The 27,547-nt window shown below is 39.4% G+C and overlaps 1 protein-coding gene across 1 annotated transcript in view; it reads right to left on the bottom strand.

The window, feature by feature from the left end:
- Positions 1-27,547, bottom strand: part of CCDC6 (coiled-coil domain containing 6) — a 106,583-nt gene that overhangs the window by 48,551 nt on the left and 30,485 nt on the right. The window contains exon 2 of the mRNA XM_069461225.1: positions 7,793-7,942. Coding sequence (XP_069317326.1) covers positions 7,793-7,942 — 150 coding nt within the window. The remainder of the gene's footprint in view (positions 1-7,792; positions 7,943-27,547) is intronic.

The raw sequence follows: 27,547 nt of genomic DNA, 5'->3' as shown, positions 1-27,547 counted from the left end.
CTGTGGGCTGAATACTGTATTTGAAAATGTATTTACAGGAGAAACTTGTGGCCTACGATAGTATCTTATTCCAGAAAATTCCATTTCCTTGTATCAGACACCATGAGTCTAGGTCTATCTTAATCCCAAAATCAAAGCTTTAGCTTTATGTCTCTGATTCACCCAACTGATACAAAACTGGTTAATTCTTAACCTGAGCATGTACCTCTTCATGATTCCAGCTTAAAGTGGGTGGTGACTGATACTGTTCCCAACTTTGGCCAGCCAATCACTGACTTCTGTAGCCCCAGGTCCACACCACTACCAAAAGCACAATTAAACGTCTCAGGTGTTTCTGAATGAATTGCAAGTGCCCTTCGAATAAAAGTAGCCCTGGATGCTCGATTCTCATCCCCCTCCAGATCTCTGCCCAACAGTTCTTTACCATCATGTTAGTTCTTTGATATTTCTAATAAAAATCTAAAAGCACTCTGTTTAACTTTTGTTTACCCTCAGTGCTGTTTGTCTGAATTACCTCAACTGCCATTTTCTAGACCAAAAGCCACATATAACTTTCATAAGGGGAAAAAAATAGGTGGGTCCTTCCAGAAATTAATTATCTTTGATTTTGGTACCTTGCCAGCACTCTCAATGCTGAGTCAAGCCCTCCCTTCTGAGCAGATGGGCTTCAGGATAACAACAGGCTTCCAATCTACTTAGAATACCTAAAGAGCTAAGTTTGAGTTTCCTGGCCTTCCAACAGCACAATGTCACTAAAAGCATTATCGCCTGTGAGGTTGAGGTGGGAGGACCACTTGAGGTCAGGAGTTCGAGACCAGCCTGAGCAAGAGTGAGACCTCGTCTCTACCAAAAAAAAAAAGAAAAAAAAGAAAAAAGAAAAGAAAAGAAACAAACAAACAAAGAAAAGAAAAATTAACCAGGTGGTGGTGCACCCCTGTAGTCCCAGCTAATTGGGAGGCTGAGGCAGGAAGATCGCTTAAGCCCAGGAGTTTGAGGTTGCTGTGAACCACAATGCCACCACTGTTCTCTAGCCGGGGTGAAACAGTAAGACTCTGCCTCAAAAAAGAAAAAAAGCACTAACACCTTTCAATAAATCTGGTTAAAAGGAAGATTTTTAAAAAGCTGGTACATGAGGAAGATTTTAAAAGTCCTTTAGGCTCTGCAATCAGCCTACTTACATTGAAAATCCATTTTGTAAAAACCAGCAGTTTCTTCTGAGGAATATAGAGCACTTAGCCCAAAGAATTCATTCTAAGCTGAGATATTAATGAAAATTAAAAGTCTCATCTTTCTTCCCTAGTTCTTACTTAGTTTATGAATAAAGAGGAAACAGAAAGGTAAAGACATTTGTCAGCAAGATATAATTCTGTATTTTAAGGTAACTATTGACTACACTGACTGTAAATTGTTCGAAAATCAAATGCAAAACACTGCAACATTTATAACTACGAAGTTTTAAAATTATTTGAAAAGTGTTTCTAGTGATGGGTAAAGTCTATCTAGAGTGGGGCAGAGCATCCTCCAATAGACAGGATGCACCCTTCCAATTAGATATATCAACACTCCCCACCTACTCTGGCAAATAAAGCAATCTTTCACCCTAGCTTTGCCTGATTTTTATCTTTATTTTTCTTCTACCTTTAATTTTCCCCCTCTACCTACATTTTCCTCAAATTTTATGTCAGAGAAGTCAGCATGGAAGCTTCTAAGCCTTTACTCTTGTCCTTACCATTTTTGGGACTCTGTGCCAGCATATCAAATCTAGCTGTGTTAGCACACGTGTATATGCACACACTTTAAAAGAAACTCAGAAATTTTAAGACTGAAGAACTACTTCCAGTATATTGTATTTACTAATCATAACAAATTATGTTGCACTGAGATTGTTGGCATGCTACTAACAGGAGAATTCTGGCTTATACTTTGGCCACTGGTGGTTGCAGCATTTAAAATGCTATAAAAACAACCCAGGAGCTCTTTGCAGATGTATTGTAAAGGCAATGTGTAAACCCCTCACTCCGTGAAAAGAAACGATCAGACAAGGCTAAGGTTCAGATAATCTGAAATGAAAACAAGAAAAAATTCTGCTCCAACTGTTTTGAAAGCAAATTTCTCCAATCAGTTTTAACAGCACTGAAAAACTACAAATTTCAAGGTCTCTTCTCCCCTACCATACGGGGAACCAAATTTTCATCTGAATGGATGCCATGGTAGACTCAGCCTTGGAGCCCTTGAAATTAAGTGTTTCATACATTTATCACCTTGACATGTGATTTTGCTGCCTGCACAAACAAAATAATTTAACTGTCGTTTTGGTGGCCTAGGAAACTTGAGGCGAGTAGGCAGCATTGGATCCTGGTGCACACGCTTGAAGAGAAGGGAACTGTGAGTCTACACTCACTTCTGATGCCTACAGATGTGTCATGCTGCTCAGAGACACACCCTTTCTGGGGTTAGGGAAACACAAGCTCTAGAAAAAAACAAATCCATTAAGATGGCCTTGGATGGAGAAACTACTTCTCCAGGATTGAGAGGAGGAGAGGCAAAAGGCAAATGGAGTGGTAAGCTTATTCTACATGAATAAGCTGAGCTGGGGACTTTTTGAATGCTCCTTCCTAGTTTTATTCCTGTATAAACAGAGATGGAAGAATAATTCTGCTGCATGATAGCCTTCTCAGCTGTTCAGTTATAAAGCATTTGGTAGTGGTAGCTTCAGCAGTAGTTTTTGCCCACAACTTCCTTCCTATCCTCTATATGTCATCTTTCCACTGATGCTATTAATAGAAAAACTTCAACTACTTTAGTTCCAGAAGGCTTTCTAACCTCAGGGAGACTAAGTCGATCGTAATAAAAATAAGTCATGCCACTTAAAGAGAGATCCAGAAAACTTTTCTTCAGTATTTCCAATCATCAAGAAGAGTATGTCCACCTATTGGGAATAGGGTATAATAATTTTGGTATTTTCTGAGAACCAGATCCAATTTCAAATGTGAACCAAAAGTACAAAACGACAAACCTATGTTATTTTGAGGTCTGAAATTTAAAAGTTGGATTAGATTGAAAAGATTAAGATATAGATACTAATCGGTATACTTCTTATCCCAGTCTTGTTCTAAGGGGGGAAAAAGTACTCATTAATTTTGGGCAGTGGTATTTGTTAAGAGTGTGGGCAACAACACAGAACAAGTTAATAGGGCTCCCCAAAGAGCATGAAGTGAACCTGGTACAATAGGTTGGCATAAAAACAGGTGGGAAAAATTCTCAATTGCTAAATCCATTATCAATCTCAATAACGACAAGTCTTCCTTCCAGTTGGCACTGGTGATTGGTGGTTAACAGCCAGAGGAATGAGAAATTTAAAAAAGTTTTATGATAGAGGGCCAGTAGAGTGAATCATACAAAGACTGACAAGACAGTTAAGCTAATCATAAGAACATTCTGATTATACTAGTTCTTGAAGTGGGAGCCCAGAATCCTCTATCACTTGCAAATGAGCCTCACTCTGCAGGGGGCTTCAGTGCACTGCTGCCTAAGACAAAAAGATCCAACTAGCAGCTGCGCTCTCAAAGTCAAAGATGCAGAAAGACAAAACAGACATCAGAATTTTTAAATTCCCTTTTTAAGAAGTAAGATATTTTCTACTTACAGAAGTAATGCACAAAATCAGAAGGAAAGAGGCACAAAGAAAATTAACATAACCTGTCAACTCAACACTCAGCATAATTATTGCTAATATTTTGGAAAATAGCCTTTTAGACTTTTGTTCTCTAATGTACACACTATATAGCAGTGTCCTCAAATGATGTGGTTTTGTTATAATGTTGATGAGACCAAAAAAAAAAAAAAAAAACCCAATTCCCAGCAGGGCTGTCTGTGTGGAGTTAGCATGTTCTCCCCATGTCTATGGGAGTTTTCTCTGTATACTCCAGTTTCCTTCCACGTCCTTAAGATATGCACGTTAGGTTCACTGGTGTGTCTAAGTGGTCTGGGTCTAAGTGAGTGAGGGTTTGTGTGTGAGCGCGCACTGTGATGGGATGGCATCCTGTCCAGGGCTGGTTCCCACTTTGTCCCCTGAGCTGCCAGGACAGGCTTGGACCACCCTCAACCCTGAACCGGAATAACTGGGTAAATAATTATCTTATTTTTAATTAACCTTTCTTAAATGTATGTATATCTCACATATATTTCAACGTTTAATATTAGATGTGTTTGGGGTATTTAGAAGTCTAGTGATTTTCTTGTGACCAGAAACATGCCATAGGAACTTAACTCTTGTTTGTATCAATTTAGCTTATGGTAAAATTGGTTTCATCCTATGGCGCTTTACTTAAAGTTGCAGTTTCCAAGAACCCATTGAGACAGGTAAGTGAGGAGTTACTGTATATCAAATTCTGTTGAAGTATTTGCTCACAACACATTTGTTACAGATTTTAATCACAAAGAATTACTAAACTACAACCTTTCTTCAAGGCTTACCAGACTAGAATTTAGCTCTAATGCAGGTTCATGCTGAAGTCAGTATTAGAGGGTTCTTTTTAGGGCAGTTTCTTGCCAATCAGATAGTCAATCCTCTAGTCTGGGCTCAGAAAGATGTAGATTTTTCAGAAGAGTTTTCACAAAACTTTATCTTAGTTAAGATTGGACACAAAAGCAAGGGAGAAAAACCGCATGCTCTCTTTTTGGTGTTTTTGTTTGTTTTGGTGAGATTAACATGTCTGGAGGTGTTTAAGCTATCTCCCAACCAGATCTCCCAAAGGGCAAAGGGATTTCCTCTCATCTACACTTAAGTAAACTTGATTCCCACAGCAGATAGGAAGGGATGAGTCTCCTCTATAGCAACATTCTCATTTTGTTCTTAGGATCAAAGAATCCCTTTGAAATGCACATGAAAGCATTGTCCAATTACTGTCAGAGATAACAGCCAAAGCACAGTAACAAAACCTAAGCTGTTCTGTAAATAGCCTTTTGGTGGCCTTTAGGTGAAAAATGCTCAACACTTTCATGGTGATCAAGACAATTCACCCATTTGTCTATCAGTGACACCTGCCGTATGGTTTCTCTCACCAGGCTTTTCTAACAAGATCCTACCTAGGATGGCAAACATCCTAAAAAGCCATATTAAATAATTACATAGTTGGAAAAGTCGATTGGTATCAATTACTCTAAAAAAATCTTTCAGATGGAGAATTGTACTTCCATGCTGGGGGGCAGAAAATGGGGGCATTCTATGAAGAGCTGGTGAAGCCATTAGGAAAGTACATACCAGGAGCCTGGGGGATGAGTTTCATAAGTCAAACAGCCCTTTCTCCCTGCAGCTAGGAGATGCCTCCACCTAACTGGTCAATAGAACTGGGTATTTATCACAAATGGGCATGGTGTGACACCTGGGGTCAGATCACCTATCATGCCACAGAATGGACAGAGCTTGAGAACTTGCAAGAGATGTCAACCTTGCCTTACTTGCTATCCATCTCCTTTCAAAAGCCTAAGGACCAGAAGAAGGTAATGGGATATATAACGGGTACAGAGTTTCAGTCCGAAAAATTTCTGAAGATGGTTGGTAGTGATGGTTGCACAACAATGTGATGTACTTAATGCCGCTGAATTGTACACTCAAATGGTTAAAATTGTAAATTTTGTGTTATGTATATTGTGCCACAGTATTTTTTAAAAAGCCTAAAACCAAGATGGGATGAGAGATTGCCTCAGGGACAGGCTAACCATCCGTTTGTCCCAGTTCTACAAGTTCAATCACCAACAAGCTACAGACTCATCTAGAGCTCTTGGAATGGTGTCTTCACAGACTCACACCTTCATACTATGCATTTTGTTTTGGCTCAGGGCAAAATAAGACGTGGCCACATGAAGACAAGGACTACACATTATACACGACTTCTGGCGAAAACCTATTTGTATTATTCAGTTTATACACTATTCAATCTCTTTGGAAGGATCCACCTCCCCTTGAAGAAATTTTCTAAGTTTTTAATATGATTTTTCTCTCCTGACCAAGTAGAATTTTTTAGATATAAGAATTATGCAAAAACAATCACTACATTCCTCCAAATTATAGCATGTATAGGACACTCATAGCTTAAATTTTGAGTTCAAACCTTCTTACACTAAGTGCATAACTTCCTTTTCTGTTGCACATGATTCTCATTTTTCATTCTTTTTCAGTATTTTAAGGGACAATGTCCCTAGAAAGTAGGTGGGCTAGGATAAGAGGCCAATTATAAACTATACAACCACGTACATTGGAGATAAATCTTTACAGAGAAAACAAACATGATCTGGGGCTCAGTTTTGACTGCTCTATAATTTACTTTGGTCAAAGACCCCAAATAGTATACTAACAATCATGTAAATTGAAAAAGAAAAAAAGATTCCTGCATTGTTAAAAATTAGGGCATCTGATTATACATTAAACACAAGAAAAAAAAATCCATCATTGCATCCCCATGGTTCTAGAAGCACCGTGCAGAATAAGTCATCTAAGTCATCTAATCTTGCCAAGGTGAGAGACAGTCAAAGATCAAACTAACCTTCTCCCTCCTTTTTTCTCTAAATCACAATGCAAATGAATAAACAGAAAGTTTCAGTGCCAAAATTTTGCCATCACTCTGCTAGACAGTCATGCCCATGGACCTCTATTCTTCACATTTCAACAGCTACCATATAAATCAAATTTTGTGCAAGACTAACAGTATCTATATTCGTAATTAGGTAGAAAATGAGACTAAAAGAAAGCTAGGAGTAAAGTTGTCTGGACAACTTTTGGTCTTAACACGGAAGTTTCGATACCAAAGTTTCCAGGATCCTCTTACAGGATCACCTACGCAGGGAGTTAAGTAAAGAATTCAGGAAGTTGTAAAAAAGCCTCAACTATCTTATTACAACCTCCCTAAAATATATACTTCAAATTAATTAGTGAAATTGTTGAGTGTGATGGTGAATAGAAAACACAAGAGGGTGTTTTCTTTCACAGACAGCTAAGGACAACATAAATGTAGTATTTTTCCTCTTGTGATAATTTTATACCTGAGCACTATCTTAGACAAGCTGTGTTACATAATGAAAACTCCACACTTACTCATAAATTCATACTAACTAATCCACAAACTATTTATCCTAAACAAATTACTTTTTAACTTTATTAATAAGCTTTGAAGAGGAAAAAAGAAGGCTGAGGGAATGAGCCTCTGAACTAGAGAAACCAAACCTTCCTGCAAGTTTTGTGTTTCTATATATAAGGGATTAATGTTAAGTTTTAATAGCAATCTTATCTGCTCAGTAACATATTACTAATCCTCTTGAACATGGTTGAGGTGTAATTTTAACTATCATGGATACCTTTTTATTTCCTGAAGACATTTCACTGTATTATCTTCCTATTTCAGTGCAAAAGACCCACTTATGACTGCCAAAAATCTTTATGTATTCATTACGGATTCAACATAAGAGGAGAAAGAAATCTCACATTTGGCGTTAATCCCCATACTTCCAAAATGCTACATATAATATCTCCTATGCTAAGGTCTCACGCTCATAAGCAGTTTTCTAAACTGCTCAGGATACAAAACAGCTTACCTTACCTAAGCAAATGAGCTACGGAGCCACCATCTTGAGTATCACACGCCTGTCATCCTTACCTGGTATTTTTAATCTCCAAAGAACGTTAGCTACCACCTCATCAACAAATGTTTCAAACAAACTGCCCTATCACAGTCATTTTTTTTTTCTAGAGAGGGAAACAGGCAGGGAAGATGAGAGAGTAGAAAAGATAATTTACCTGCATCAATTTTCTGGAGAGCTCATTAGTGAGGAATTCTTCTTCCTTCTCATAATTTACAGCAAGGGTTTCTTTCTCCTTCTGCAAAGCCTGAATTTTCTTGAATAAAGTGTTACTGATGAATTCTTCTTCTTGCTCAGCCCTGGCTTGCTGTTTAAAAAAAAAAAATAAAAGAGAACAAAACAAAAACACATGGTGAGGAAACAGGAAGTTTACTAATTGAAATATAGTTCTTATTTACAGACTGGGTGCCCATTTTAATTAGAGCTCTATTTTTAACTGTGAAACAACACACCTCAAGAAGCACAAAACAGAGACACTTGGCAGTGGCCATAAAAGTGAATATTACACAACCCTTAAAGGGTGTCCCTCTACTATGTATAGTCTCTTTTTCTTTTCTTTTTTTCTTTGCTGATCTAAAATTGCTTGTTTCAGTCCTTCTTCTTAAAGTGATATTTTGAAGAAATTAGCAAAGATCGTACTGCAGTGTTTACAAAGCAGTCCCAAATCAATAACTAGAATACAGAATGGTCTTTCTAATGTAGCTGACAGGTCTGATCCTGGGTGGGTACATACGTACATGGATTCATGATAACTCTCCGCTTGTCAGTACATCGCAAAGATTTATAACTACGATATATGGGCAACTTTTTTTTTTCTTTTTTTTTTTTTTTTTTTTTTTACACCGGAGCAGAGTTGAACTCACTTAAAAGTAAAATCATGTCACCTCTTTAGGATGTTATGGAATGGATTTGGATATGCCATTTAAAAAGCAACACAGGACGGGCACTGTGGCTCATGCCTGTAACCCTAGCACTTTGGGAGGCCAAGGTGAGGGGACTGCTTGAGCTCAGGAGCTTGAGACCAGCCTGACCAAGGGTGAGACCCCATCTCTACAGAAAATAGAAAAAAAGCAGCTGGGCATGGTGGTGTGCACCTGTAGTCCCAGCTACTTGGGAGTCTGAAGCAGGAGGATCACGTGAGCCCAGGAGTGTGAGGTTGCAGTGAGCTATGATCATGCCACTGCACTCTAGCCAGGGCAACAGAGCAAGATCCCACCTCATTCATCATTCATTCACAAATAAATAAATAAATAGCAATACAGACTCACAGAGATACATTTACATGCTCACTGAATAACTGAACAGTTACTACAAGGAAATACACTAAATGGCTAAAAAGTAGTTATTGCAAGGTAGTGGGAATCTAGGGGGTAAAGGGTAAGGATGGATGAGAGGAGTTTCATTTTTTGCATTATTTCCCTACTGAGAATTTTTTGGAGGTGACGGCAAGAACAGGCATTACTGAATTTAAAAACAGAAGAAAGGAAAGCCAGGCATAATTCAATAGAAATAAAAATATTCTTCTATAAATAACCCCCCCAAATGTTTTAATAGACTAAACAGAAAAACCTAACCATCCTTGAAGGAAATTAATCTTTTCAGAAGGAGCATACTTGTTTCAAATGGATTCAACTCTATTCAAAGCACTTTTTAAATTGCACCGTTCTGATGCACTTATCCCAAATAATGCATTCCTGTTTTATCTGTCAAGTTGAAGGAGGGACAGACACATGAATTCCAAGCCTCCAGCACCTGTCATTTATAATGTTATAAGAGAGCCAGAAGGTAGGAGACAAAAAGGCACCTGCATTAAACAATCACTACCTTTTATAATTTAAAAAAGAGAAGGGAAAAAAACAAACCTGACAATCACTCTCCAGTCTGGTGGTTTAGATTTCTGCATATTCACCAACCTCCTCACACCCTGATAACATCCATGGTTTCTGCAGAGTCCACAATCCCTGCTCTCTGTCACTGTGGCCAACCAATTCTACAAATGAGAGCCACTTGTAGTACTTAGACTGAAAATCAGAGCTACACAGAAAGTGGAAATTCAGGGAGAAGTTCTAGCATCCAAGTTCCGTAAGAAGCCATTCTGGGATAGTCCAGGAGAGTTGAGCAACAAAGAACACATCCCTTGGCTAATAAATTTGTGTTACCGGCCAAGGGCATCCAGTGGGCTGTCCCTAGGTCCTCCCATGGTCCCCTTACACACCTCATATTTCACTAGCGCTCCTCAATGTCTTACTCTTTCCACCACAGTCACGGAAAACTGCAGAGGATTTGTGCCTCCCATCCTCCTTTAAATCAATCCCCACTTGTCTTCCAAGCTCACAAACTTCAGAAGATTGCATACTAGTGCAATGGGCAGGAATCCAAAGTGTTTATTTGAGACATATTTGACACATACATCCAAACTCGCAATCTGTTCGAACTACCTGTTTTTCTGACTTTGACTGACAAAGTCCTCAATGATTTGAATTCTGATTATTTTAAGTTACAGAACAGAAAGGTTGAAAGGAACTGTGATTCTTTTGATAGTGATTCTGGACTTTGCAACTAAAAAGGGTGTTTGCCATAAATTAATTTCATTATCAAGTCAGACTTGATCTATCTCTTGCACTCTTACTACACATTTAGTATTTTAGATGATTGGTAAATTGAATCATAAGCAGTAAAAAAGGAGCTGGACTCAGAGGCTAGGCAGACTATCTCTCCCCGCCTCCTTCAGAAGTGACAGGCTGAAAATAACAGGCTAAGAGTTTATTCCAAGGAGAAGTTGAAAATAAACCCTAAGAGTTTATTTGTGTAGCTCCCCGACCCCATTTCATCCAACCATTAACTTATGGAGACTACAGATTTCATTCTAATACAAAAAAGGATAATAAGATAGAAAGTAGGTTAGTGGTTGCGGAGGCGAGGGCGGGAATGGGGAATCACTGTTCGTGGCTATCGAGTTTCTTTTTGGGGTGGTGAAAATGTTCTGGAATTAGTGCTAACAGTTTATACAACCTAAATATACTAAAAACTAAACTGTATACTTTAAAAGGGTGAATTTTATGGTATGTCAATTATGCCTCGATTTTTTTTTTAAAAAGACTGATAATTAGAGTCTGTATTTCACAGAGCACCAGTTTCCTTTGTAGTTCTTCCCAGGGAAAGTAGCAAAATTGAAAAAGGACGGGGATGGGGGGCTTGGGGGGAGGAGATGTTGAAAAGGGCTAGGCCTGTTCTAAAAGTACCTTCCAAAGTAAATGACATGTCATGGGTCTTGGGAGGCTGAGAGGCTTTTGCAAACAAAATTATTCACCAATTTAGAATAGTCACTTACATCTAGGCAAAGCCCATTAATAGAAAATGCCACTCTCAGGACTGCTGAATGACCATGAGAAACTGTTCTGTTGAAGCCTGCTAAAGTCCATCTAGCTTAACAAAGGGTTACGTGGCCTAACGCTGCTTTTGTCAAAGGCCTCCTCCAGCTACGTTTTTTTTGCCACTCTTCAGTTCTCTAATTGGGGATCTGTTATTCTGCCTCTCGCAGAATCTGAACACCCAGTGAAAATCATCAGGACAAAATTCCAGTTCCCCCAAATTTAACATCCCAGCTCCCTGTTTCCAGTTGGTGCAGATCATCTTAGGAATGAACACGTAAATGAGTACAAAGACAAGATGCTGTAATACAGCCTCACAGAAAATGTCTTTAAAAAATCAGATATAGTATACTGACAGTATGTGTAAAGTTGATTATTAGAGAATGCATCACAAAAAAGCATCAAGCATCTATTTGATTTCTCCCTGCAGGTTTCTACCCATGCTATGTGCAGTATCATCTCAGTGTTAGTCTTGGTCCTGGTTTTTTCTTCCCCTAATCCCAATATAGGCTTTTTTAAATTTATGCCATAAACCAAATTACCTTTTCCAATTTATTTCCCCAAAAGCAGTCAGGAAGAAGCCAGGCAGACAAGAGCCTAAATCTCAAACGAAAATGTGAGCAAAAAAAATTAGGAACTCTTTGAAGGAAGAAACCTTTTCTTCCAGTTTTGTATATGTTTGTAGAATTGACAACTGGGAAAATCTGGAGGAAATAGAAGAATCTGTGATTATATTAATATTTTCTTGTTCAATATGGCTCTAGTTGCTATGTTTAGAAACAGAGCGAACTTGGTATGATCGTAATCACTTATTAGTGTCTATTATTTAACCCACTGCCCCTCACCCAGCACATTGGCCTTCCCAGCAGGAATCACTCAAATGTCTGTCAATGCGAACACTAGACCATAAAGCATTCTTTCCCCATCCTACCAAAAACCCAACATAATGGCAAATAAAAAATGAAATTTATCAAGTCTTCTGGGAAAAATAAACACCAAAAAATTCTTAGAAAATATTATTTTTTCCTGAGTCACCCCATATTTAGGCGACCACACTCTAAATAGGCATAATTTCTTGTGGACAAGGAAAACACAAGTTTATTCTGACCTACGGCTACCATGACCTGGGCACAAATTTGATGGGAGATTCCAATGTGATTGTTTAGTGTTTCTGTTCTTCTATCACTGTTATTTTGGAGATCAAGGGTGAGTATAGAAAAGAGAACTCAAAAACTCTCCACATTAGTACTCAACTGCTGGTGAGAAAATCCAAGTGCCAAAACCAAAATCGTGTAGGATGATGCAACTCATGATATTTGAAGCATAAGAAAGAGAACAGCTTTCCAAAGCAAGAAATTACAGGCAGCCATAGGATATAATCAGGAGAAAGTTCAAGTGACTATCAAGTAACACATTTGCACTAGTTTTTTAAAAATTTACTTTTTAATTGGTGGATGACATTTTAATAACAAAGAATCATAAAACTAAGCTACCTTGAAGCTTTCATGCTTAAGAATCCAGGCACGCTTTATTTATTCTTTTAACTATTTAAATTTAGGAATCTATTTAATTGTACTATTCTAATTAGTTAAAAATTTACTATTCTGCTCTCTAGACACTTAAGACATAATGACCTTAACATCTCAATTGGAAATAGCATCTGAAACCATATTGTTAGGATGCCGGGAACACCCAACATACAGCCAGACAACTGAATAAAACTTTCTTCTTTGTAAACTGTCATTTTCTGTATACCACTGCACACAGCCATTGTTCTGGGAGACAGAGTTTAGCAGAATCCCTGGTGACTGATCACTGGCGACTCACAGGATTAGCGGGGACGCTGTCATACCAATGGGTTTATCAGCACAAACCACTGTCCTGCAGAAATGTGTTTAACACTTAAGTACCAGCATGGCAGGGGTGGGTGGCAGGGAACACAAAAGACAAGTCCGCTTTTACCTTCATTTCTTCTACTAGAAGAACCAAAGATAGGATTTCAGGTACATGTCTGAGAATTACAACTCTTTCCCTAGTGTGTGCAAGCACTAGACTATTATAGTTTGTACTCCCTCCACATACTGCACACTGGCTTAAAAGCAATTACTAGTTGATAAATTAAGGCGTTCATATTATTTATTCCATTCCAGTATTGCCAGCAAGTTGCGAACGTATGCAGGGATCAGGGCAGAATCATTACTAGCCCTGGCAACTGGACTTATGCTGCCTCAGATACTAAGCCTTTGTTACATTGTTATAGGATTGCAGGGCGCAAGAGAAAACAGCACCAAAAGGTGACTTTCTAAGACAAGAAGAATGCAGTATCCTGAGGTTAAAAATGCCGCTAACAGTTACCAAGTTTTATCAACCTATGGTGCCTCTCAAACTAGCTTTACAGTAAAAGACCAAGTAGTCTTCCCCCATACCCGTCTGCAGTGGACAGACACATGCCCTTCTGTGCCTGTCCTACTGCACATAACTAGAACACAGCTCTGCATACACACTTCACCATGGGAATTCAACACCACCTGACCTGATCTATGCCTGGTTCAAGAAGAGGAGTCCACTGGTCTGTTGCTTGATTATTGAGAAATGAGAAATTGCTAGAAAAGTTGCTAAATGTTTATGCTGACTTATGAACTTATCTCTGCATGGGCCAGTGTTAGCTGGAGTACCTGTCCTCAGGCCACACACTTTGGAAGAGGTTCACATACACTGTCAGACTCTAGAGTCAGACTACCTGGTTTATAAGGTGGCTGCGCTGCCTATCTCCAGCTGTGACCCCAGGAGAGTCATGTGACCTCTCCAAGGTGCTGCTTTCTCTTCTGTAAAGTGAAAATAATGGCACCTCCCTCTGGGTTGGTTGTGAAGATAAACTGAAATAATTCATATAAAGAGCATATCATACTGCCTAGCATGAGTAAGCACTCAAAAGATACAAATAGGAGCCAAGTATGGTGGCTCACACCTGTAATCAATCCTAGCACTTTGGGAGGCCTGGGCAGGAGGATTGCTTGAGGTCAGGAGTTCAAGACCAGCCTGATCAAGGGTGAGACCTCCCTTCTCCACAAAAGATAGAAAAATTAGCCAGGTGTGGTGGTGCACGCCTACAGTCCCAGCTACTCGGGAGGCTGAGGCAGGAGGATCACTTGAGCTCAAGAGTTTGAGGTTGCCATGAGCTATGATGACGCCACTGCACTCTAGCCTGGGAGGCAGAGCGATACTCTGTCTCAAAAAAAAAAAAAAAAAGATGGGGAGGGAACATGAACAGGAGGATTAATGAGAAAACAATGAAAGCATCTAGAGTCTCCATTTAACTAAAAGGGCCTATGGTCAGAATTATGGTACATCCATGGAAAGAAATATATTGGAGCCATTAAAAGAATATGGTTTGTATGAAAAATATGTCCAGCAACAAATAGTTAAGTAAAATACTAAAGTTGAATGTGTGTATATATTATATATAAAAGGTAGAAAGATGTTGGGATCCCAAACAAAAATCATACATCAAGGACACAAACCATCATGCATAAGTTAGCAGAAGCAATCTATTTACGGCCCTATACATATATATTACCCTATCCTCAGGATCCACAAGGCTTTAGACAGCCAAGTTCTCATAAACTGTAACACAACTTTATCCAAAACATTTAAAAAATAAAACATAGTGAATGAGCAGCAAGACAGTGACACAAAAGATCAGGCAGGTTTAAGAAAATAGAACTTCATGAAATATTAATACATCTTTAAATTCACCTTGGATTTTATATTTTAACAGCAAATCTGACACCACTAAATAGCAAAACAAATAACCAAAAGACAAACCTAAGAATTAATCCAAAATGGGGCACAAAGAAACAAGGTAATGGAAAATGAGAAAGATTATCAAAGGACGCAGGAAAGAAACTGAGAAGATTTAACCCATATCTAAGTAAAGACAAGACTAAGAAGGAGAGTAAAGAGAAAAAGAGAGGAAAAATATCTTAAGACAATGGCTGAGAATTTCCCAGAACTAAGGAAAGACGTGAATCTATAGATGCTGGATCATAAAGGAGTGAGGGAAATCCATGACTGCACACGTTAATCAACTATGTAACATTAGGACAAAATCTCAAAAACCACCTGAAAGAAAAGGCAGATGATCCACAAAGAAATTAAGATTGGCAACTACTTCAACAGAGAAACATGAGACAATATAGGATTATCAAGAAAAACTATCTTTCAAGAAAGAGGTGAAACACACGTTTCCAATATAAACCAAAACTGGAAGTTTATCACCAACAGACCTACACTAAGAAAGCTTCCCTGAAGAAAAGTCTGCGATGTATGAAGGAAAGGTGAGCAAATAAAATTATTTTTTTTTAAAAAAGGAAAAATCCCGGCCGGGCGCGGTGGCTCACGCCTGTAATCCTAGCACTCTGGGAGGCCGAGGTGGGCGGATCGTTTGAGCTCAGGAGTTCGAGACCAGCCTGAGCAAGAGCGAGACCCCATCTCTACTAAAAATAGAAAGAAATTATATGGACAGCTCAAAATATATATAGAAAAAATTAGCCGGGCATGGTGGTGCATGCCTGTAGTCCCAACTACTCGGGAGGCTGAGACAGGAGGACCGCTTGAGCTCAGGAGTTTGAGGTTGCTGTGAGCTAAGCTGACGCCACGGCACTCACTCTAGCCTGGGCAACAGAGTGAGGCTCTGTCTCACAAAAAAAAAAAAAAAAAAAAAAAAAAAAAAGGAAAAATCTAACAAAGATAGTATCTAATTCATGAGGTTATGACTAAAATACTAAATAATATCATCGTAAGCCAAAAAAGAATGATGGAAATTAAAATGTTGTAAGGTTCTTATATTATTATCTAATACGTCAGACTTTAAGTAAAATACACATTGTAAAATTTCAACGGCAACTAATATGAGAACAGAAATGGAGAACTTCTAAACCAGCAGAGGGAAAATTTCATTTAAAAAGGTATAAAGAGAAAGAAAAGCGACGGTAAAAACAAGGAAAATATCAGTAATCACAATAAACACAAGTAGACTAACACCCAGATTGTGATATTGGGAAGCGGGGGTAGGAGGGAGAAACACCTAAACATTTGGATATAAAGGTTGAAAGTAAGGGAACAGAAAAAAGTACACCAAGCAAACGGTAGCACCCCTACTCCTCCCCCCAAAAGGGGGGAGTTATTGTGATATATGTTTTAATCAGATTTTAAGGCAAAACACCTTTTTAGGAGGTTCTAGCCAAAAAATAAAAAGTATGAAGATTGGCAAAAAAGACATAAAACATCACCACTGGCAGCACTATTTGGAAACTATAAACTATATTGAAAGTTCAAACAATTGAAAGAAAGACAAACACCATGACATTTTGTATATACCAGCCACATTTGAAAAAGTTAGTATTTAATACAGTCATAAAAACTATAAGGTGCCTAATAAAATAAAAAGATGTCCAAGACCTACACGAAGAAGGTAAGTATTGAAACATGTTCAGTAAACATAAATACACAGAATGATTACAACACCACTACAGAGATGTCAATTCTTCCAGTCATGAATTCAAAGAAATTTAATGAATACATAAATAAATTTTTCTAGAAACAAACTGATTCTAAAATTTGTGTTAAAGCATAAGCACCAAAAAGAGAAACAACTCTTGTAGAATAATATATAAGGAAGGAACTTGCCCTATCACAGATAAAGACTTACTATGAAACTACAGCTATTACCCTCCGACACTGCTGGTGAGAATATAAAATGGCACAATCACTTTGGAAAACATTCTGGCAATGATAAACTCTCAAAGTTAAACACAGTTACCATATGATTCAACAATTACCATTCCTGAGTATATACTCAAGACTGAAAACATTTCCATGCAAAACTTATAAATGACTGTTCATAGCAGCATTATTCACAATAGCCAGAAAGTGGAAAAAGCCCAAATGTCCATCAACTGATGGACAGACGAAATGTGGTATATACATGCAATGGAATATTACTGAGCCATAAAAAAGAATGAGGTATTGATATATACTATAACATGAAAGAAGTCAAACATGAAAGTCCACATGTTGTATAATGCCATTTACATAAAATGTCCAGAATAGGCAAATCTATAAAGACAAAAAGATTAGAAGTTGACTAGGGCTGGGGGTAGGAGGAATGGAGTGTTTCTTTTTGGGGTGACAAAAAGGTTCTGGAAATAGTGGTAATGAGTTGCATAACTTCACTAAAAGCTACTGAACTGTACATTTTAAAAAGGTAAATGTTATGGTATTTGAATTATCTTTTTTAAGACCATAAGCCACTTTGAGAGGGATAGCAAACTCTCCAATCCCCAAGAAATAACACTAATAAGACCCAAACCCAACTCAGTTACTGATTAGATTAACTAAATCCTGCATTAATGGTCTATAGAAGAACTGTACTCACTTCTGGGCATAAAAATATTTACCCTGCCCTCTCCTGGTTTTTTATATATACTGTCTGGCATTCAATAAAAAAATTATTAAAAAAAAAAAAAAACCAAAAAAACCCCACAGAAACGTAAGAACAAAATCAAGAGATAAAATAATCAACAGAGAAAACTCAGAGATGACCAGATGTAGGAATTATATGTGATTTTAAATAACTATGCTTGACATGATAAAAGATCTATAATCAGTCAAGGGATTAGTTAAAAAAAATCTAATGGAAAAAGTAAAAAACATGAATGAACATATGGAAAATTTCAACAGAGATGGAAACTATAAGAGTTAAATGGAAATGATAGGAGTAACAAAACTTGTTACCAGAGATGAAGAATTGCTTCAATGGCATCAGCAGTATGTCTTAGGAAAGGCTCAGTAAACTGAAAGATAAATCAACAGAAATTATCCAAACTGAAATAAAAACTGAGAAAAAGAATGGTAGAGGTGAGGGACAGGCAAAAGGATCATCCACAGATAACATCAAATGGTCTAACGTTAGTGTCCTGGAGTTCCAGAAGAAAAGGAGAACAAATCACAGATCTAAGCAGAAGTCTAAGCAGAGGACTCCAATAAGGATAAATACAACAATAGAAAACAGACACATACCCTCTAATAACCATAATCAAACCACAGAAAATCAAAGACAAAAAGAAAATCTTGAAGGTAGCCAGAGAAAAGGACACTATAAAATAGTGAAAAGGCAGCCCTCAAACCAAAGGATATTAGCAGTACATGTAACAAACAAAGGACTAGCATCCAAAATGTATAAAGAACTATAAAGAAATAAGGCCTCTGATGCAAAAATGACACAAGCAGGCATTTAGAAAAACGATTTGAATGACAAATTTTAAAAATTCATAATCACCCTCCTAAGTAATCAAGAAGCAGCAAATTAAGACCACTATTTGCTATACCCTAGATTGACAAAAATGTACAAGTTTGATAATATCAAGTGTTGACAAGGATATGGATGAATGAGAATTCTCATAATACAGATGGGAGTGTGTGAACTGGTAGAAGTATTTTGAAAGACTACACATTTTTTACACTCTATGCACCAATTCTGTTAGTTATATTCCCTACAGAAACCCTTCCATGTATATAAGAAAGCAGTTTAAAAATACTTATTGCATTCTTGTACTTAAGTAAAATACCCCAAATACCTATTCAGAAGAGAAACAGTATATTCACACAGAAAATTAAAAAACAGTGAAATCAAAAGAAACACAGATAAGCACAATATAAATGAATCTAAGAAACACAGTATTAAGTGAAAGAAAAGCTGCAGAAAAATATGTTTTTTAATTCAACTAAAAAAGGCAGAGTAAATGATGTATTGTTTAGGGATACATTTGTGAGATGAAGAGGTGGGAGGGACAGGAGAGGAATGAAATTCACAGGCAGATACAATAGCGTCAGTACCATACTTGTTCCTAAATTGAGTGGTAGAAATCCAGATGCTCGTTTTGTCATGCTGTATAACTTACATGGTGTGATATGGTCCGTTTACTCTTTTGTTGGAATAAAATATTGCATAATACAAATGCTAAACAATGGTGGTATATCCCTGGTGGATAAATCATTTTCCCTTTTAAAATTCACAAATGTTATAATATGGTAAGGCCCAAAACATTATGCTACGTGATAGATGCCTGACACAAAACACCACATACTACATGATCCCATTTATGGGCAGTGTCTCGAGAAGGCAAATTTATAAAGACAGAAAGATTTGTGATCGTGCAGGGCTAGGGCAGGGAAAGTTGGGGAGGTGGGGAGAAGAATAAGGAGTGACTGCCAATGGCTACAGTTTCTTTTTGGGATAATGAAAATGTTGGAAAATTAGATTATAGTAATGATCATACAACTCTGTAAATGTACTAAAAACCACTGAATTGTATACTTTATAGGGGTAAATTTTATAACATGTAAATTATCTTGATAAAGCTGTTCAAAAAATATCTAACAAGTATGTTTTTTCATTTATATTAGAAATAACAATGAAATATATAAAAAATGTTAAATGGCCTAACAAAGACAGCAACAAGAGCTATGGACTTAAATCTGTAACATAATTAAAATATGAAAAGCCCTAACTTTACATCACTATAATAATTCACTAACTTAAAAAGTAATTAGGCATGTCTAATATTTAGCATTCTGAGATATTTAGAAAAATTGTCCATTCTTCAAATATCATCTCTACTATGGTTATAGGCAGGCCCCAAATTATAAATGCTCTAAAAGTTATAAATGTTCTAATTTATAAGTTGGTTGTTAGGATAACATTTTTTATTATAAAAACATAAACTGCAGTTAATTCCCAAGGCCAGCTTTTAAAAACTCATTCATGCCATGATGTAAATGAATTCTGCTATGAAAAAGGAGCTGCCTGAATCTGGCTTTCTAAAAGCAGAGATTCTATAAAAGTAGGAAAAGGAAGACTTTTGTCCTCCTCTCTAAATATGAAACCAGTTTAAGGCATAATTTTCAAAAGCTTCCTTGGTTATTTTCTCATTTTTCCTCTCAGAATTCTTTATCGTCTGTTGCTATATTTATGAGATACACAGTCCACTCAAATTGCTTTAAGTCTCTTACCCCAGTACAGCATAACACCCGAATAATCCTTTCCCCAAAATAAATCATGCCCCCAAATCAGCTACCTTCCTTCCCTTACAAAACAAAGCTAGTACCTAATAATATTTTCAGTTGGCAATTGAGAAGAAAGCAATCTGATTGATCCAAATTATACTAAAATGTGAAAGACTTTCTTAACCGTGATGATTGTTTATCAGGGGATAGGAGGGCATGATAGGATCCCTGCCTATTTTCACTCAGAACAAGCTTACTCAATGAAGCTATGGAACAAACCATGCCAAAACTTAAAGCTATAAACAACAATGTACTGTCATCACTCATTGGGTTGATGGGTGTTTCCTTGGCTGGTTTCACTGGGCTCACTCATGTGGCTGCATTCAGCTGCAGGTTCAGCTGAGCTGGAGACACAAGATCAAAGCCAAGATCAAGGGATAGGAAATAAACTCCACCTCTTAATGAAAGAAACAGTATAGACCTCCTCAGATGTATAAGCAATATATAAAAAGATCAGACAAAAAAGGTCTGTGCCTAACATAGTCTCAAACCACACACAAGAGTCACAAACTGGAAGGGAAAAATGAGTACACCAGTGTTCTGTTTGTGATTCACAACACTGATTACCTTAAATACATGATCTTCAAGCTGATAAAACTACGACTTCCAAAATACACCTTAGCTTAGAAGCCACTGGGGGAAGTTATTCCCTGCCCCTGGAAAATGCGTCATTAAAATTGAAGCCTCTATCAGTTTCGTACAAGAAAACCATCAATGCCACACCGCCTATACCTCTACCTATCCCTGACACCCGAGGTTTCCAAACCTGGCGCTGGGGCCATGGCTGAGACCTGGAGAACTGGGATGTGACACTTCTACAGCTTTGCATGCTTGGAAAATGTGAGCTGCTTGTAAAGAGTTAGTCAAGCACCTCGTACTTCAATGAATCAAGAGGGGAGTTCCCTGATAAAGTGACCTCTGGAACAGGAGGCAAGGCCAATCACAGACAAAGAAGAGGAATCCACGGCTCTTCCCACCCTTTGTTTCTGATCTGAAATGAAAAACAATAAAACAAAACTTTGAGCAAAGAATAAAACTCACTGGCAGTCAATATCACCTTGGGGGTTGGTTGACTGTAAAACGATGGTAAATGAATATTATTCCAGGTGAAATATTGGCCGTGCATCATTCACTGTGTGTCTCTAGCAAAGCTTCCCTACACCAGGAACCCTGGATTTCCAAACACATCACCACCACTTCTGACACGAGCAGGGTGAACCTCAGCTACGATCATTAGGTTTTTAAAATTGAATTCAACATAAATGACAGAGCGTCTCCTACATTACAAGCACTGTGCAGATATGGCAGGGAATACCAGAGACATTGTCCCTGCCCTGAAGCGGTATATAATCCTCCTAGCAATTAAAGACAAGCAACATCATTAATCCATACATTTAGCAATTGGCCTTGGAATGATCTTGTCTTGGCTACATAAATAGCCTGAAGAATAAAGAGATTTAAAATGGGATTAAGCTGCACAGAAGAAAAAGCTAAGGGTTTTATCCACTACAGTAACAGAAGAAATATAGGAGGCTACCCAAGGCCTAAGGCCTGGCACATAAGCACTCAAACACCTGCTGAATAGTGAGGAGCATAAACATATACAAATATACAGGCTTCATATATATACATATATATGTAACTCCATGGACAATAATACTAGATAACAGCAATCCATGTTTAAGTCCTGACTGTATTTCTGGCACTGTGACAGGCTCTTCCGTACAGTAGCTCATGTAACCCACACATTGACTCCACATTTCAGCCCCACATCCCATGTAGGGAAATGGGCTCAGACAGACCAAGCAACTTGCCTGAGGATCCAAGCTACTAAGAACGAGGGCTACCATTCAAGCTGGAACTCTGGAGTGGCTCCAAGCTCCTAGTCCTTCCACGGCCTGACTTCACCCATCCAGTGACCACGCCTTGCACGGATCCAAGGGTTTGCAGCATTACGCTCCAGAAGCCAAAAGCCACTAACTGGCTTACAACTAAAGGCAATGTCATTTGTGCCATTGCACAGTGCCTGAGCGTCACAAAGCAGCTCATCTTTAGGAGGAGATATCCTGTAATTTGCATTCCCAAACCAAGAGTAAACTGAACGTTGGGTGACTGACAGGTAATCTTCAATAACTGCAAAAGCGCCACTTTCTGCTATTGCTACCGTCACTCCAAGTAGGAGAATACACATTGCCTGATGGCATACACAAGTGTACATAATTTAACTTGACTCCACAAGCTCTTCTCTGCTTTTTCAGAGTGGATAAAGGCCTATATGTTGGTGGTAAGAGAAGACCTGTCAAAGAGGCCACAGGGGCAGGTCGGCCACAAGCAAGCCAGTGAGGACATGGATTGAAATCTATAAAGAAAACTGCAGGGTAAAGAAAAGACGCACTCCCTACGTGTAGAAAGGAATCAACATGGCAGGCCTAACTGGTATCCTCTGAGAGCCTTACTTACAATGTTGGCTCTTAGCTAGTGACTAGGAACTTGGATTTCAGGAAAGTTTCCTCCACTCTGATAAAAGCGGCTCACTGTGCCTAAACTTAAATAATACTTATGATGAACACCTGCCTTCCTTTGAGAGTCTGGAGTTTTGGTACATGCTAAGCATACAGAGCATAGATCACCAGCTCCCTATAAAAACCCTGGGTTCTGGGTGTCTAATAGCTTCCCTAGCAGACAACACTTCGCGTGTGGTTATAATTCAACACTGAAGGAATGAGGCACATCCTACATGGCTCTGCTGGGAGAGGACTCTTTGAAAACTTGTGCTTGGTTTCCTCTAGAATTCATCCCATGCACCTTTTCCCTTTGCTGATTTTGCTTTGTAGCTGTTTGCTGTGATAGATCTTAGCCATGAGTATGACTAGATACCGAGTCCTGCGAGTTCTCCTAGCAAATCATCAAACCTAAGGGTGGCTCCGGGGGTCTCTGACAGACTATCTTAAAAAAAAAAAAAAATGCCTTTTAGTCTATCTTTCAAAAGCTAAGGAGGGCCACTGGAAAGAGCACAATCCACGCCACCATGCCCTAGTGACCTCAGTGTAGTGGTATAAACTGTAATCCAAAGTCTTACAGTTAAGTGCAACTTGACTGAGAGGGACATGAGACCACTTAGCCAGAAAAATCTCCCCAGATCGCCAGACTCGTAACCAACTGCCAACTTACCATCTCCAAGTGGAGATCAGATAGGCACCTCGAACATAACCAACCCAAAACACACCTCTGCATTCCTTCCCATGTTTCCTAAGCATCCAGGTACCCGGTTGTACAACCCAAAAATCAGCAAGTGAGTCTTGGTTTTTCTTTCCCTCACTGCCCTTGTGCCCATTTAGTCCGTCAGAAAGTCCTGTTTCTAATGGGAATAGATCCAGAAAGTCTCTGGCTTTCTCACTGCCTTTGTTCCAGCCACCATCATCTCTCAGCAGGTTTACAACAGCTGCCTGCCTGGCCCTGCCGATCCGTCCACTCTTGCTCTCATCCCACCCCTGCTCCATTCTGCATGGAGTGTCTTTACAGAGATGGAAAATTAATCCCTTCACTGCCCTGCTCAAACCCTCACAAAGGATTCCCATCACACACATAGCAGCGACTCCTTCCCCTGGGCCATCTACCAGCCCTGCCTCCATCCAGCCCCTGCTGCCTCTCCCCTCCGTGCTCATGACACTCCAGCCACACCAGCATCTGCTCGCCCACACACCAGGCTCACGATTCCTGCTGTGGGAACTGGGCATCCGCTCGGCTCTCTGCCACCCAGCAAGCTGGCTGTCGTTGCAGATCTCCCCACAGAAACTGTCCGCCAACGAACCTCAAGAGCCCTCACCACCACCTACCACTCCACTGCCTGGCTTTCTTTCCATCAGATGATCCACTGCCACCAGGGCTAATCTTTTTACTTCCTTGTCTGTGTCCCTGTGACTGCTCACCAGACTGTGTGCTTACGAGGCACCACCGGGTCTGCTAGTGACAGCCGTAGCTTCAGAGCCTAGAACCACGGCTGGCATATGGCAAGCACTCCAATCCTGGTTGACACACGAGCACTCACCAAGACATGGAAAAAGCCTCCTCAATCTCTGAACGGTTTCTCCCCATCCTCCTCTGCTGGTTAACTGAAGTTCAAAGTGCTGGATCAAGTTCTCATGATAGAGAAATACTGAAGGTGCTATCATTGCTCTTTGAGGAGCTCACAGTCTAGTAAATCCAGATCCTTCACGGCTCTTTACCCCTCACATCCGCTGTCAATACCAAAACACAGCCCTGCATGCGGTAGCTCTAACTCTTCCATTCTTGCATCCTGTCGCCACTGGGATAACCAACCTATAGCAGGCAGTAAGTGACCGACCCCCAGTGTTAACTTTCTTTGAGAACAGGCCCCTCCTACTTTCTCATGGGACACATGGCCACCAGCCAGATTACACAGCCTGGCAGCTAGGTGAGGCTCTGCGACTAATTGCTGACAAACAGGAGGTGAATGGAAGCACAACTTTGGAGTCACATCTTTCGAAAGGAAGCAGTTATCATCCACGCTCCCCTCCTCACTTCCTGCAGGCTGGAATCAGAGCAGAAGTTATACAAGCCAGCTCCCATCACAATGGCAAGGTTAACACCCCGAGAGATGGGAGGGCAATGAGCTAAGACCACTCCAGTGAACAACATCATGGAGAAGTCACCCACCAGCCCTGGACTATTGAGAGCACAATAAACTGAGCCACTGTATTTTGGAGTCTCCCTTTCAGCAGTTTAGCCTCTACCCTAATACAATTCCTGAAATGAAAGCTCATCAGTGCTGGAGGCGAGGCAGATCTATGTTTAGAAATGAAAAGCTCCCCTAAGACATAGTATATTAGAGAGGCAAAATGCTAAAGAGTATGCACATTATGATCCCATGAGTAAAGCTTATTTAACAAGAATATATTAAGTACACTCATGTAATAATTATAAGTTACAAAAGTTTATATAAGTATCATGTATATAAATAATTGTAAATATTTTAAAAATAGAACTGTGCTCAAGAAATGTTAACAGTGCCTCTGGAGTTGTTAAGAGGCTACTTTGTCACATAATATCAATGGGGCTGAGAACATTGCCTGGTACATACTGAGCACTCAAGTACCATAAAAATGAATAGTCACCTTGTGTTTATATGTGCATACACACCCACAAATCTGGGAGGGACTTTGTAGGCAATGGATTCCCAAAGCCCAACATCCAAGACTGCATTAGTACCACTCAGTATTCATTAAAAAAAAAAAAAAAAGATAACCACTGATGCCCAGACCCACCCCTGACACAATGCATCAGCTCCAAGGGATGGCCCCACGGTTCCAGCAGTCTGGTTGGCGAACCAGGAGCAGATCAAAGGACGGTGCATTAGCTCCCTTAGGAGACCTCAGCCCTAGTCCTGGCTTTGCTGTTAACTCTTAATTAACCTCGGCAAGCTAATTTCTTTCCGAAGCCTATATTTCTCCATCTGTAAAATGTGAGATAATCCAAAGTCCTTTATGGCATAGTGGCTGATAAAAATCACATATTCAAGAGAAATTCAGGGAAAGTCTGTTATCAGAGGAAACTGAGGCCAAGGAAGACAGCCAGTCAGTAGGAAACTGGAAACTGGGAACCAGAACCCAAATACCGTACTTCTATTTCCCATTCAGAGCTCTTCCCATTTCTTGTGGCCTGAACCTAGGATAGTAGATCTACGTTATTTTGAACGGTAACTCCTACAGAAGTATCCCCCACCCGAACTCAGTTGCCAAATGGCAGGAAAAAAAGGATAGCATTCTGATTCAATGTAAGGATACAAATTCTCCCCCAAAAGTAAAAGGCCCCAGATCAAAGGCCTTAGAAAGGGAGGAAGAGGAAAGAACAAGAATAGATTACAGAAAATTAGAAAATTCTCAAATTTAAAGAAAACAATCAATTGTGAAAAGCACTGCTAATGTTACCCATCCCTTCTGATCTCTCTGCTTACACATTTCATAAAATTGGTTCACATTATATGCATACTGATCCCTCACCCTACTTATGTTGTAAGTATTCTGTGATTAAATGTTCCTCCAACAATTTTTGATGTCACAAATATCCTATCTTACTGATGTGCCAAAGCCATCTCCCTAATGGCTGACATTCCTGCCAGCTGTTTCCAACACTTCTGCCATAAGAATTGTTACAACATGCTTGAACAATGTCTGATACCGTACTAGCTAGATGTTTCTTCCAGTAGATTCCCCAACCTTAGGTATCCATATTCAATTCAGATATGGGGATTTGAGCAAACCGCTGTCTAAATTTGCAGTGACAAAGCTGTGTTTCCTGTGCAGTTGCAGGTAAGAAGACGGTAGCCAATTTACGTCCTGTTCACTGTCCACTTGCTCATTTAAAGGTGTCTAGGGATTTGGCTTCCGAATACTGCCTTTGAACCCCTCTGAAGTGCGGATAGGCACACTGCTTTGGTTTAACCAGAAGACTGGCTTTGTAATTCTGGGGTTGTTGGCATATAAAGATTTCCCAGTTTTCAGTGAGGGAAGAGGAGTGGAAAGGTTTCTAGCAAGGGGTTAATTTTCAGCATAAAGTTTCTATTCTGGTTGGGCATGAGGATATTGTGGTCAAACTACATCACCACCTTGATACGTGGGGCTGAGTATGTGAACCCAGTCAAAGAGGAGAACTTCCCAGAGACGGGGGAAAAAAGAAAAAGTGAGCAACATTAGACAGTACATGCGTAGTAACTCTCCCCTGACAGAACTTCCAAGAAAGCTTGCTAATCTGCTATTAGGAATTCAGGTGAAAATCTAGCACAGGTCTGCAATCCTTTAAATTCCAAAATCCAAAAGACTGCAAACCAAAAGCTAGATGTGGCAGGAAACCAACCAACCTGACCTGCGTTCGTTGGTGGCAAAGGCTAATCTGAACTGACACGAGGATCTGTGCAGCTTTATCATCACAGGGTGTCTGTCCACACGTTCTGCTGATGTTTCTGTGTTTGCTGTTCCAGCCCCCCAGGGGTGTTATGTTATTCATGTGGTAATGTGCACAGCACTATCTTTCCACATCCCCACTCCCGTATATGGGTTGAATTGTCCTTAAAAAAATATGTTGAAGTCCTAACTCCCAAATACTTGTGAATTTAACCTTATTTGGAAATAGGTCTTTGCAGAGGTAATCAAGTTAAGATGAGGTCATGAGGGTGGGCCCTAATCCAATATGACTGGTGTCCTTATAAGAAGGAAAAGCCCAGACGGAGATGAGCATGTGACTGCAGAGGCAGGGACTGAAGTGCTGCAGCTGCAAGCCAAGACTCGCCTAGAGCCACCAGAAACCGGAAGAGGCAAGGAAGGAGCCTCCCCTAGAGGCTTGTGTGCACGGCCCTTGGCAACACCTTGATTGCAGACTTCATGCCTCCAGAACCATGA

Source organism: Eulemur rufifrons, chromosome 28 (genome assembly GCF_041146395.1).
Source record: "Eulemur rufifrons isolate Redbay chromosome 28, OSU_ERuf_1, whole genome shotgun sequence".
In the NCBI taxonomy this organism is placed as follows: domain Eukaryota; kingdom Metazoa; phylum Chordata; class Mammalia; order Primates; family Lemuridae; genus Eulemur; species Eulemur rufifrons.
This window is presented reverse-complemented; position numbering and strand designations above follow the sequence as displayed.